At 39.2% G+C, this 13,165-nt stretch overlaps 1 protein-coding gene and 1 long non-coding RNA gene across 3 annotated transcripts in view; one reads left to right on the top strand and one right to left on the bottom strand.

Moving 5' to 3' along the window:
- Nucleotides 1–11,430, top strand: part of LOC141756878 (kinesin-like protein KIF2A) — a 14,323-nt gene extending 2,893 nt beyond the window's left edge. The window contains exons 5-21 of the mRNA XM_074616837.1: nucleotides 746–865; nucleotides 1,986–2,086; nucleotides 2,769–2,864; nucleotides 3,602–3,656; nucleotides 3,803–3,965; nucleotides 4,855–4,945; nucleotides 5,027–5,090; nucleotides 5,183–5,274; nucleotides 6,098–6,240; nucleotides 6,324–6,528; nucleotides 7,123–7,233; nucleotides 7,332–7,399; nucleotides 7,531–7,620; nucleotides 8,739–8,880; nucleotides 9,026–9,127; nucleotides 9,648–9,783; nucleotides 10,658–11,430. Coding sequence (XP_074472938.1) covers nucleotides 746–865; nucleotides 1,986–2,086; nucleotides 2,769–2,864; nucleotides 3,602–3,656; nucleotides 3,803–3,965; nucleotides 4,855–4,945; nucleotides 5,027–5,090; nucleotides 5,183–5,274; nucleotides 6,098–6,240; nucleotides 6,324–6,528; nucleotides 7,123–7,233; nucleotides 7,332–7,399; nucleotides 7,531–7,620; nucleotides 8,739–8,880; nucleotides 9,026–9,127; nucleotides 9,648–9,783; nucleotides 10,658–10,743 — 1,865 coding nt within the window. The 3' untranslated portion in view covers nucleotides 10,744–11,430. The remainder of the gene's footprint in view (nucleotides 1–745; nucleotides 866–1,985; nucleotides 2,087–2,768; nucleotides 2,865–3,601; nucleotides 3,657–3,802; nucleotides 3,966–4,854; nucleotides 4,946–5,026; nucleotides 5,091–5,182; nucleotides 5,275–6,097; nucleotides 6,241–6,323; nucleotides 6,529–7,122; nucleotides 7,234–7,331; nucleotides 7,400–7,530; nucleotides 7,621–8,738; nucleotides 8,881–9,025; nucleotides 9,128–9,647; nucleotides 9,784–10,657) is intronic.
- LOC141756879 (uncharacterized) overlaps nucleotides 1–12,921 on the bottom strand; it is a 52,060-nt gene extending 39,139 nt beyond the window's left edge. The window contains exons 1-4 of one of the 2 annotated variants that reach the window (XR_012591537.1): nucleotides 12,689–12,903; nucleotides 10,857–10,937; nucleotides 8,754–8,867; nucleotides 1,356–2,023 (exon numbers count right to left, since the gene is read on the bottom strand). This is a non-coding gene — a long non-coding RNA (uncharacterized LOC141756879). Of the gene's footprint in view, nucleotides 1–1,355; nucleotides 2,024–8,753; nucleotides 8,868–10,856; nucleotides 10,938–12,688 lie in introns of those variants that run through there. The other variant, XR_012591536.1, reaches the window with a different exon arrangement.
- Between the last annotated feature and the right edge of the window lie 244 nt (nucleotides 12,922–13,165).

The following is a 13,165-nucleotide window of genomic DNA, read 5'->3' as shown; positions in this document are numbered from 1 at the left end:
AGACATCAGAGAAGTAACAGTGACGAAGGCCACCTGATGTGTCGCCTCACGTCGCCTTTGTCTGGGCTAAAAAGTAGCATTCGAACACACTGCGAAGACTACAGCCGTCGGCCAGTTAGCACGTACGTTCTACGCCTGCGTGAGAAGAAATAACTCTCCACACCAGCAGGCGGCGGTAGTCTGTATTCATCATTCAAAAAGGGAAACCGGAAGGCATTCATTCCAGATGTTCATGTCGTTGTGAAAATATCTGTGTGTTGGAACGATCAGATGAGATGAAGATGAAAAATGAGAAGAGCCTTCTGTGTGTGTCCTCTTGACTTTACTCGTTGGCTTGCTTTCCTCACTTCAGTTTTTCTTCTCGTGTACTGATTCGTTTAAGCTGAACAGCCAATCAGAGCAATTTCTCTCACCGCCGATTCAACGTGCTGAATCGGCCCAAAAAATTCCAACATGGGCAGACTAGAGCCGACGGTGCGGGACACACCGCAAAAACTAGGTCGACAGACGCATGACGACCTCAAACTGTCCGATGCCCGACCACAAGCATGGTGTGTCAGGGCCTTTATACCTTTGCAGGCAAAACAAGCTATCAAGCACACCAACTTAACAAATAAACAAAAAGGCAAATTTCTCTTTAAAACCAAACCTATCTGCATGAATATACTGTATACCAGTAGATTTAAGTGGTAAAATAAGTTTGTCTGTTTTATAATAACTGGGTGATTATTGTTGTGCTCCTCAGCTGCAGCGGTGGGAACCACCCGGGCCCGTCCCAGCCAGCAAAGCCAACCTGCAGAACCGCCCCCCCCAGCCATCGCTCCCCAGTCTTCCCTCAACCAGACGCTGCTCCAGCAGCAGAACGGTAACGCTCCATCTGGATCAGACATGTCAGAGGTTATTCAAGTCCACAAGCTTTAGTTTTATAATCTCCAATGTACTTAAAGTTTCCAAGACCCAGTGTGTGTTTGTGTGTGTGTTGTTATTTTTCTGGCGGAGGGTAACGTTGCAGAGGCCACAACCAGTGATGTCATACTCCCACACAGCTGTGAGAGCGAAGGCGTCAAAGGCTCTTTCACAGCCGTTCACTGGTTTGGCTGCTGGACTCGGATTCATACTACAGAGCTTGTTTCAGTTTTCAGCTGTGGTTGTTGGAATTAGCATAAATATACACTACTGTGGAAATAAAATGAAATAAGTCTTCAGATTCAACACTCAAAACAGAATCACTTCTAAGGATAAGTCTGGAAATGACTATTTTTACTGTCCAAAACCAAACAATGAATGCATCTACTAACAAGTATTGACTGTGTTTCCAAAGCCATAGAGCTCCAAAACTATTAAAAAGCAACGGCGTAAGAAGTAATTAGATGATTTATTTAAGTAAAAGTAGCAATAAAAATTTAAGTAAACACATCTAAGTATTATCAGAAAAATGTACTTCAAGTATCAGTGTATCTTCAAATAAATGTATTCATTATATACATTATTTACTGACGCATTAAAGGCACAATGAGGAGGATTTGTCTGTTACAGTTTGTAAACAACATTCAAAGTTTGCCCCTCCTCTCCGGCTCAACAAGGGTTACGGTGCTCGCCGGCGGGTGAAAGCCAGCCACCAGACTCACTCGCGTTTTGGAACGAGCTATGTCCGCTATATTTGTGTTTTTTTCAGCGCTGTGTCCGCCCATTTTTATAGCTTCCTCTTGGATGCGTGCTTACGATCTGGCACCTGGTCGCTACGTTTTTATATACTGTAGGTTGCCCAGAAACGTCCCGAACACAGCGACATAAGAAAATGCAGGCAGAGGGCTGCATACAGATACAGACGACACCACCACACACTTCTAGCGGGTCAGAAGTGATCATTGAGAGGGATTATTTCTGTATGGGTCTATACATTGTTGTTGTCCTACTCATTGTGCCTTTAAATAATTGTGTTGTTAGTTGTGACTGTTTTGATTATTTTGCTCTCTACTTTCCAGCACGGAAGAAATCCAACTGTGTGAAGGAAGTTGAGAAACTGCAGGAGAAACGAGAGAAGAGGCGACTTCAGCAACAAGAGCTCAGAGAGAAGAGGGCACAAGTGAGGAGCACACACACACACATACAGTACAATATACACACACATACACACAGACAGTACAGTATACACACATATACACACAGACAGTACAGTATACACACATACAGTACAGCATATACACATATACACGCTGGGGGTTTCAGATTTCCACATCACACTTGTGTAAGTTACATATCGGACCATGATTGGCCTCCAAAATATTTGCAAAATCATAAAATCATTCTCATACGTCTTAAACTGAGATTATCGGTGAGCACACATCATTCTGCACAGTGAAGCTCAAACATCAAAGTTAAATAACAAGAGGAGAAACATGTTTTTGACGATAGGGGGACTTATAAATGTCTGACTGTTCAAATTCTTTACTTCCACGTGTTTGCGTGTTGCAAGTAGATATGTGCATATGGGAAAAGGAAACGTGTTGCTAATTTAACCTGGTCGTCAATAATGTATGAAATTAAGCAAAAATATTGGGTCGGGTTCATGTTCAGTTTTAAAGGCACGGCGTAAATATCATTTATAATATCCAAATAAAGAAGGTGATTTTCATTTGCTTCAGAATAAATACACACATTTTTCTCTGCTCTGTCTGAATTGATATGTAAAAAATACAAAACAGAAAATTTACTGGCTTTTTGAGAGTATGTTTCATGTGATACTTTTGTTTTTTGTTCCATTTCAGGAGGTGGACGTCAATTTACCAAACTATGAAATCATGTGTATGATCAGAGACTTCAGAGCCAGTCTGGACTACCGGCCTTTAACCAATAATGATCTGGTAAGTCAGGTTCAGAGCCACGTTGTTTCCAGATTCAGTGTGAAGTACTTGTGACACAGTTAATAGAAGCAAGTGTCTCATTTAATAAAAGGTGTCCAGATAATTGAGTAGAGATGTGAGGAAACCCGATTATTTCCTCCACAATCGCCAGGCATCCAGTTGTTACACATTGGAGTAGAAGTGACTTTAACATATTTATATGTTAGGCAAGATGTAGATACATGGATGAGATATTAATTAGAAATTACCGTTCGGTATTTAACCAAAAGAACGCACTTTTATTGCTCTTGTTGTGGAGCTTGTTATCAACTATAACAAGCTTAATCTTTAGATTTAGCCCCTTAAACCCCAAAACTAGTCATTACAATCTCATGCTGTGCAGCCAAGCAACAACATAACTTTATTTAAAATTCTAGTTGAGATCCTAACATTTCAAAATATACCACAAAAGTCAGGGTTGAATTTTGGAGAAATGTGTATAAAATGATGCACAAGACATCTGGAATATTTCGTAGAAAACATTTGAGTATTTCACTGTAAACATAATGTAGCTTCAATGAAGCTATTGTGGAACTGTTAACATGGTATAAATAGATTTTTTCCAACTTTAAAGCTACTTGAGGGGAAATAAAGTGGTTAAATGTCTAATCAGAGGCTCTTTCTAATGTCTAAGAGGCCTGCATGTCCCTAGAAATGAAGTAACTCGTACAATTTATCTGTAACTTGTGATGTTTCAGATTGAGGAGCACCGGATATGTGTGTGTGTACGTGCACGTCCCCTCAATAAAAAAGGTAAGAGTAGCTTTATACAACAGGTGTGTTCAGTTTGAGTAAAGCAAAACTTGCCTCACTTTCTGTCTGAACACAGTTTCAGTAACAGTCATTTACGCATTAACAAAAAAATGTGAAATAAAGTCTTTGTCCATGTGTCTCGTTAGAGATAACAATGAAGGATCTGGATGTGATCACCATCCCCAGTAAAGACGTGGTGATGGTCCACGAGCCCAAACAGAAAGTGGACCTGACCCGCTACCTGGAGAACCAGACTTTCCGATTCGACTACGCCTTCGATGAGAACTCCACCAATGAGATGGTTTACAGGTAATCTGTTTTCCTTTGGAACCCCAAAATGTTCAATATTAGAAGGTTTAAAATGTATTTTTTCCGCATTAAAATGTCAAAAAACAGCAAGACCTATGTTATATAATTTATTGAGTTGTGTACTTAACATTATCCCGAATATTTCCAACAATTTTCAATCCATAATTTTAATCAAGGTAACGGTCCATTCCGTCATATCGCCATTGTGCATGCATCATCGTTGTGGTTGTCTGCCAGAAGCTGTCATTAATTGACTTTAATCCAGTTTTAAGCCACATTTTTATAATACACTTTTTAGATCTTGGTGGTTTTTAACTCTATATTTTAACCAGATGAAGGATTTTAGTCACCTGACGTCTGGATATATAAGTTATCAGACTGCAATGAAGACAACAACTCCCATGATCCCACACTACTTCACCACGTCCCTAAACTACCTCTGTTGTTATTGAGTTGATTGAGAGACCGCCTGGAGGCAGAAAATTACATATTGTGCGTTTAAATAAATAAGACATTTTGAAATAATCTAGATCTGCAATGATTAGTCAACTAATCAATTAGTCAATCAACAGCCAACCATTTAGATAATCGTTAAAATAAATGCTGTTTTCAGCCTAAAAAATATGGAGATTACCTGCTTTTCTTTGTAATATATCATATCAAAGTGAATATCTTTGCGTTTTTGACTGATAAAACAAGACATTTAAAGACATCATGTTCAACTTTGAGAAGCTGGGATGGACATTTTTCACAATTTTCTGAAATTTTTTAGACCAAACGATTAATAAAGAAAATAATTGGCAGATTAATTGCTAATGAAAATAACCGTTAGTTGCATTCCTAAAATAATCGTATGAATAAATTGTGTTTAACGCTCTTCCTCTCTCAGGTTCACTGCCCAGCCGCTGGTTGAGACTATTTTTGAGCGGGGGATGGCGACTTGCTTTGCATACGGACAAACAGGAAGTGGAAAAACACACGTGAGCGCTTTGATTTTTAACTTTTAACGAAGAGTTTGTTTTTAGTGCACTCTTCCCGTTCTAACTCGTATCTCCTTTTAGACGATGGGAGGCGACTTTTCAGGAAAGAACCAGGACTGCTCTAAAGGGATCTATGCACTGTCAGGTTAGTTCCTCCCACACAGCACCGCTCTTATCTTTACTGCTGGTTACTGCTTCTGACTGAACTCAAGTCTCTTTGTTTCTTTCCTTGTGCAGCCAGAGACGTCTTTCTCATGATAAAGAAGCCAAATTATAAGAAGTTGGACCTCCAAATCTTTGCCACATTTTTTGAGATTTACAGCGGGAAGGCAAGTGTCTTTTAACACAATTAGTAACAGATTTATTCCGGAAGAGGACTGAGTTTGTGTTGCCACTGAAACCTATAATTATCAAGTGTCTTTCAGGGGAAGGAAATCAGTCCAAAAAACTCATCTCACGGTCCTACTTTTAGCCTCAGGAGTAAAAGTATTTTATCAACTTTCGTAACTTAGGGAATGACTCCCATCTCTGCTGATATTTAGGAAAGCTCCGGAGAAACTGTCAGGAGTTTCTAGGAGATGGCAGAGATGATTTGGGAACGCTTGAGCATTTTTAAAGATTGATTGACCTTGTGTGGGATGCAAATTTGTCTCATGCTGTCAAGCAGCCTTCCAGCTTTTTGGCAGATAATTCAGCTTTTCAACAGTAATGATTTGGCTGCGACACAACCAACAATTTCAGCAGTAATAAATTAATCTTTGATCACTCTTACAAGTACAGATTCATTCATTTATCCCCACCACTGTGTGTGAAGTAAGATTGCGTATTAGGGCCATTATGGGTAAAAAAGGTATATACTGTATATATATTATGGGAGACGGGGTAATATTCCAAGAAAAAACTCAGGATTTACGAGGAAAAAGTTGAATATTCTCTGAGATTAAAGTCACAAATTTACGAAAAAAAAAATGTTTGCACTCAAAGTTCAAATTATTTCAATCTCGACCTTGGTTGCCGCTGACCTTTCAAAGCGCAACCAATGAGATAACAGCTGCAACTGTTGTTGTTGCTTAGAAACAGTGAAGTAGCTTCCTTGCGCACTTTTCAATGTCATATTATACCTGCGCTGAACCAATCTGTTTGTATTAAAAGGTGTTTGACCTGCTAAACCGCAAAGCCAAGTTACGTGTCCTGGAGGACGGGAAGCAGCAGGTGCAGGTGGTGGGGCTGCAGGAGAAGGAGGTGAAGTGCACAGAGGACGTCCTCAAACTCATCGAAGTGGGAAACAGCTGCAGGTAAGAGAAGATTGTTTAAATAAAATAGCAGTGACAGGAGGAGTTTGTTCTGGGTAAACTTTATATCTGCGTCTCTCCTTCAGGACTTCTGGTCAGACCTCGGCGAACGCTCACTCTTCTCGGAGCCACGCCGTCTTCCAGATCATTCTCCGTCGGAGGGGGAAGATGCACGGAAAGTTCTCCCTTATCGACCTGGCGGGTAACGAGAGAGGGGCGGACACGTCCAGCGCCGACCGCCAGACTCGCCTCGAAGGAGCGGAGATCAACAAGAGTCTGCTGGCACTAAAGGTCTCCTCCTCAGTAATCAAAGATATCCTGAGCATCTGTGACTTTACTGTAAAGGCTGAACAGTAGTCAGCTTGATGTTTGGGTGGCGGCATGTGAAGGTTACGCTCAAAAATAGCTGTACGAGGTTTTGGAAAAGCAACGATTTAGCGTCCGACCTCTGGCTATGAAATCAGATTTAATCAAATCAGAGGCTTCCCCAACACACGCTTTTTTGGACAAAAATGCGTCATGAGGAGTCCATGAGTGTGTTTTTACGCCTCATGTGGACGTCGCACACACCTCTGTCCACGCCTAGCATCTCGTGGGACCTCTTCCCCTAAAACTTGTGCTTAAACTTGTAAAACAAAAAATAATTGTCTTAATGTAAGAAATCAACTGGAGATGTTACATGGTGATATCTATTAGTTATTCACCTGTAGTGACTCAGATAAAAGCTGCAAATCCTCACATTTGAGAAGCTGGAACCAGACAATATTTTCTTAATACTTTACGCAGTTAGTCGACTATTTGTTCCAATATTAATGTGCTGTGCATTTAGATATTGCTCGTCTATAGAGAGTCTGATGATGTTCCCGTCTGTCTGTCTGTCTGCAGGAGTGCATTCGAGCGCTGGGCAGAAACAAACCTCACACTCCGTTTAGAGCCAGCAAGTTAACCCAAGTGCTGCGAGACTCCTTCATAGGAGAATTCTCCAGAACATGCATGGTAAGACAAGAACAAAGCTGTGTGTATATTATTCTACCTCCTGTGCACGAATGCATTATTGAAAATATGACAAATATTGATCTCTTAATGTTTCACAGATTGCAACCATCTCTCCTGGAATGGCGTCGTGTGAAAACACCTTGAACACGCTGAGATATGCCAACAGGTAAAACAGATTGTTTTATTTAAAAGCTTTAAATTAAATTAATGTGAGAATAGTTTCATAACATAACACGATCCTCTCCTGTCTCTTCTTCTTCTTCTTGGTTTTCTGTCTCTCTCCTGCCGTGTTTCCAGAGTAAAGGAGTTTGGGATAAGTCCCTCAGACATCCCCTTCTCTCAGAGCGGAGGTGGAGGGAGTCGCTCTGAGCTCTCTCCTACTTACGAGTACGATCACTTTTATACCACATCACTTCTCTCCACAGATCCCTTCACAACAAGTTACTGGCATGCGACATCACCCACATTGCTCATCAATAACCACCTTTTGTTGCTTCCTGTCCACTCAGACGTTACCCCAAATCACTTAGAAATATATTTCAGTCCCAGTCCCTAATCGTCTAAATTGTTCTTATTGTCAACCATGAAATGACCAAAACCAGCAATCAATATATAATCTGTGTATCACAGCCTGATATCTCTTCTCCATTAAAAACACATCAGTGAGCCTCACTGTGTCACTGGGTGACATGTTCCTTCATCACCATGAACACACACACTGTAGTTTATTCTGACTCAATCCCTTACACACCGTCCTGCTGACACTAATACTCATTAGAGCACCACATGTAGATTAATCCGCCGCTGAAAATAGTCCCCAATAAATGCACTATTTCCTCCTGTTTGAGTAACGTACGGGTAGATGCGGTACATGTATATACTAGGCATTACAGTAAGAGCATGTAAGAACTGGCTTCAAAACAATAGTGATCTTCTGGTGAATGTGATTTCACATAAATTAATTCAGTCAGTCAGTGTGTCAATAATAAAAGAAATAAAACAAAATGAAGAAATATTAAATAATAAATCAAATGAAAAACTACCGCCTGCAAACGGTATTTTGGAGAAAAATTGTATTTCAATTGTGTGAATAATTAGTCAAACTTAATAAGAATACATTTCCAAAGACCAATCTGACTACAATCTGACAGTACAACACCAAATATATTCAGTATATTTAGGATGATAATCCACGTTGGCTCAAGTCGTTACGTCACTTAATCCCAAAGTTAGTAGAACGGATAACTTCTGCATTTTTTTGTTTGTTAATTTTGCATTAACCGTTTCCTCCACCATCCAGTAATTGTTGATGCTAAACTGTTTTTATTATCCAGGCTTCATTTCTGCTGAACCTGCATGGAGTCAGTCTGTATCGTTTGTTCTTCCCTCTGGCATGCATTGAGCATTTTCACCACCAACATGTCTGCACATTGCATGCAACTCCCACCCACTGTGCTACATCAGATACCTCAGCAGCAGTTACAATAGTCATGTTGTTATTTTAGGGTGAAGGAACTCACAGTGGACCCTGCAGCAGCGATGGACATCCGTCAGGGACACGTCAACCAGCTGGAGGTGCTGGAGGCTCAGTGGGGAGTCGGCAGTTCTCCACAGAGAGACGACCTGAAGCTGCTCTGTGAACAGAACGTAAGACAAACACGCTTTATTTAACAATTAAAGGATTAGGTTCCCATTTTTCCATGTCTTTCCCATAGACCGTATAGAAGAAGTAGACGTATTCCTCTATCCTGTCACAGTGTCACTGAAATAAACATGGCTGTTCTCTCTGCAGGAGGAAGAGGTTTCCCCGCAGCTCTTCACCTTCCATGAAGCCGTCTCTCAGCTGGTGGAGATGGAGGAGCAGGTTCTGGAGGACCACCGGGCCGTTTTCCAGGTAAAGTAGAGCCAGAGGGACTTATTTTAATCACGAAAAAATGTGTATAAACCCTGGCAGATACCGCAAAAATCAATAATTTATAGAGCAGTGCTTTTTCATGCTAATTTAAATGCCTCTACAGGACGGAGAGTGGTACATTTTTAAACATTATTCCGTAATTGCGGCTGATTTCTTTCAAGTATTTAGTTTAATCTTGTCAGAATCACCATAAACAGACTTTGAATTTGAATAAAACTCTCCCACCAAAATAACACAGAGACAAAGTGAATTTCAAGGTCAGGAAAATAACAAACTGCCTGGTCGTAGCACTGCCAAAATGGAAGTCAAATATTTATGACTGAAATATGTTGAATTGCAAAGTTACAGCTCTCCACACAGATTAATCCCATCAAGTAGTCCACATCTAACATCCATTCATTTAAGGCAGATGTTCATTCTCATCCTCTTCATCAGCTTCATGTCTTACATCACAAAGTTTAAACACAGGAGGTTTTAAAACCGCGGCGTGTCCTTACAGGAGTCGATCCGCTGGCTGGAAGACGAGAAGGTGCTTCTGGAGATGACAGAGGAGGTGGACTACGACGTCGAGTCATTCGCAACTCAACTAGAACAAATCCTGGACCAGAAGATCGACATCCTCGTCGAGCTGAGAGGTAAACATCATCTGTCCAGTCGCTAAATGTTTAAGCCCACAAGTCTGACTTGAATGAGGCCAGATTAACTTAAAGAGAAACTAAACTCCCAACCACTTTTTTCAGAATGTATAACGGCATTTTGTAGTGTTGTTGCTGGATTCAGGTCAAAATCTTGACATTTTAGTGCAAAGTATTTGAATTCTACTACTGTAGAGCTGTCATAGTTAATGCAATAACGCTTTAACGCAAATTCCTTTTAACGCCACTAATTTCTTTAACGCATTAACGCAACTTCTGATTTTTAGGTCGTAGCTAAATTGAAGATTCTGGTATCATATGAAACTAAAAACCTAAAGAATCCATTGGTACCAACGATGTCATGATACCATGTCAGGAAGAACACTAAATAAATGTGAATGTAAATGGGTTCTATGGGTACCCACGAGTCTCCCCTTTACAGACATGCCCACTTTATGATAATCACATGCAGTTTTGGGGCAAGTCATAGTCAAGTCAGCACACTGACACACTGACAGCTGTTGTTGCCTGTTGGGCTGCAGTTTGCCATGTTATGATTTAAGCATATTTGTTTTATGCTAAATGCAGTACCTGTGAGGGTTTCTGGACAATATTTGTCATTGTTTTGTGTTGTTAACTGATTTCCAATAATAAATATATACATACATTTGCATAAAGCAGCATATTTGTCCACTCCCATGTTGATAAGAGGATTAAATACTTGATAAATCTCCCTTAAGGTTCATTTTGAACAGATAAATGTGCGATTAATTTAATAGAAAGTGCCATGAGAAGAAAATACTCAAGTAAAGTACCTCAAATTTGTACTTGAGTAAATGTGTAACCTGTGCTGTGATATTCTCTCTTCTTTCAGATAAAGTCAAGTCTTTCCGTTCTGCTCTCCAGGAAGAGGAGCAAGCTAGCCAACAGATAACCCCGAAGAGGCCTCGTGCACTATAGACACACATTAAATATACGATATCTCTCACTGTAATATTGACTTCAGAAAGGTGAAGGCCTGCCGCCGAGGAGGTCAAGAGCTGCTTCAGCTCGGCTGTGATTTTATGACTTACTGTCTTCTGTGCGTTTGGTCTCTCCTCCTCCACCTCTTTGCTGTACAGGCTGCCGTTGCTTCCCATCATGCATCCGTCCATCTGTAAAACCAAAGAGCAGACCGTCGTTGCTCTTCATCCTCCTGTGAAGTGTGTTTACAAGGTTTTTTGTATGTACTTCATTTTAAAAAAAGAAAAAGGTGAATAATTATTTGTTTTAAATACATTTTTATAGAGTCAAATCATAGCTTATCTAGCTCACTTTGGCCAATTTTATAAACAACTTTTTTGCCATTTTGTGCAATATTTGGAGGATTTTATTCCTGTTTCGTCCCCTTGTTTCAGCTCAGGGGTGAGCAGGCCATGTGCAGTTAGTGTGTAAAATGAGCTACTGTGTGTTTGTGTTGATGCTGTATGTAATATATGTTTGATCGAGAGAAAGCTTAAAACACAAAATTAACCTTGCATTATATTAATTGACCTAATGGGGGCACTATAATCAAGGACAAAGCAGTTGATTTCAGAGTGCTCCATACAACAATTACTGAAACAGTAATTTTTCATTTGCCAAAATAAAGAAACTCTACTTCTTGTTGATGTACTTGTTTTTATTGATTCTGTAAAAACTTTTAAAATATTAAGAATTATGCTGTATTTCTTACTGCAGAAAAACTTAATATATTCATAACATTTTACAGACACTTTTAATCATTTATGAGAACTTAAGTGCTAAATGATTTGATTTATTCATTTAAATTTGATTTGTTTATTTTCACATTTATTATTTATTTATTTTTGCATTTATTTTTTATTTATTTTATACTCATTTCTAAATGTATGTATTCAGGCATTTACTTATTTACTTATGCACGATTTTCTATTTGCAATTTATCCCTTATTTATTTCCCCAAACAAAAAGGTAGAAATGCATAAAGAAAATAATACATAAATAAATAAGTTTGGGGAAATAAGTAAGGAGTAAAATGCAAAGGGAAAATCGTGCATAAGAAAAAAATAAATGCAAAAATACATACATTTAAAAAGAAATAGAAACAAAAAATAAATGCATACATAAATACAAAATATATGAATAGATTTATAAATTAATAGAAATAAATACATAAATAAGGGAAAATTAAACAGAAGAGTAAATAAATAGGGGACATTTTTTTTTTCAATTAATTAATGGCTACATTTATTTTTTATATTTTTACTACATTTAATGACATTTATTTATTTATCGAGTTATTTATTTTTGATTTTGTCAGGTTCTGTCCTCCATATTGTATGACATCAAGTTTTGCAATTGAATATGCATGAAAACCAGTTAGCAAGTGAACAGAAAAGTCAAAATAGATGACTAAAAGTACTGTATAACGTTACCATTGTTTTAGTAATGTATGCAGCTGCTGTTTTAATGGTCTAATGGTTCTATGGTGAAACCTCCAGTCTGTGGGGCTCCTCTCGCTCTTCATCGGTCGGGTCTAGGAGGTAACCCACAAGTTGCGAAAACGTCCAAAAACTCTCGCGAGACTCACTGCCCGACGACCATTCGAGGCCAACGTCTTACTGCCATAATATCGCGAGATTTCGTAAATTGTGGTGTAGCATCTACCGTTAGCCTAGCTCGGACTACAACCGGTCCCTCGAAAACATTTAAAACTTCAAACGTTACAACACAAAACACAAAGAAATATAATGTTATTTATGAAGACTACTTAGCTTACGTTATATTAACCTACTCAGAAGTTAAACTACCTTCTGGGTTCATTAAAACATCGACTGTTTATTATCTTTTCGACCGTTGAGGAACTGATGGTTTTCCCGCCTAAACTCCAGAGACGTTAACTCACCAGAAGAAGATCCGTTCAGCAGAGAAACAGCCCGGTAAATTCACCCGTTTATAACCAAATTATTTATTTTACACTCCGGTAATTTACCGTCAAACAGCCCGGCTCCATCGCGGTTTGTTCCCAGGTGTAATTCAGCATACCTGCCGGAGGCTGGAGGCCGGAATACTGGGGAGGTAACACCAGGTAACACCGCTCCGCTGTTTCCGGAGAAGATGGTTTATGAGTGACAAGACAAGAGGGGTCACTCGGTTTTGTTTTTGTTGAACAACTTTTTGCTCTCAAAACTCTCAGTTTTTGTTTTGTTTGTTTGTGTGTTTGTTTGTTGACTCTTGCTGAACTTTGAATTTGAATTTATAAAGACTCATTCAAGTTCAAGTTTTTAATTGTCATGTACATGAAATTCTTAGTTCTCAGGCTTCCAACAGCGCTCATATAAATATGTATATAAAAATAAGAATGAAAAAATCATGCAATTTG

This window comes from Sebastes fasciatus, chromosome 19 (genome assembly GCF_043250625.1).
Source record: "Sebastes fasciatus isolate fSebFas1 chromosome 19, fSebFas1.pri, whole genome shotgun sequence".
Taxonomy (NCBI): Eukaryota; Metazoa; Chordata; class Actinopteri; order Perciformes; family Sebastidae; genus Sebastes; species Sebastes fasciatus.
Note: the sequence above shows the minus strand (reverse complement) of the source record. Positions and strands in the feature narration are given on the sequence as shown.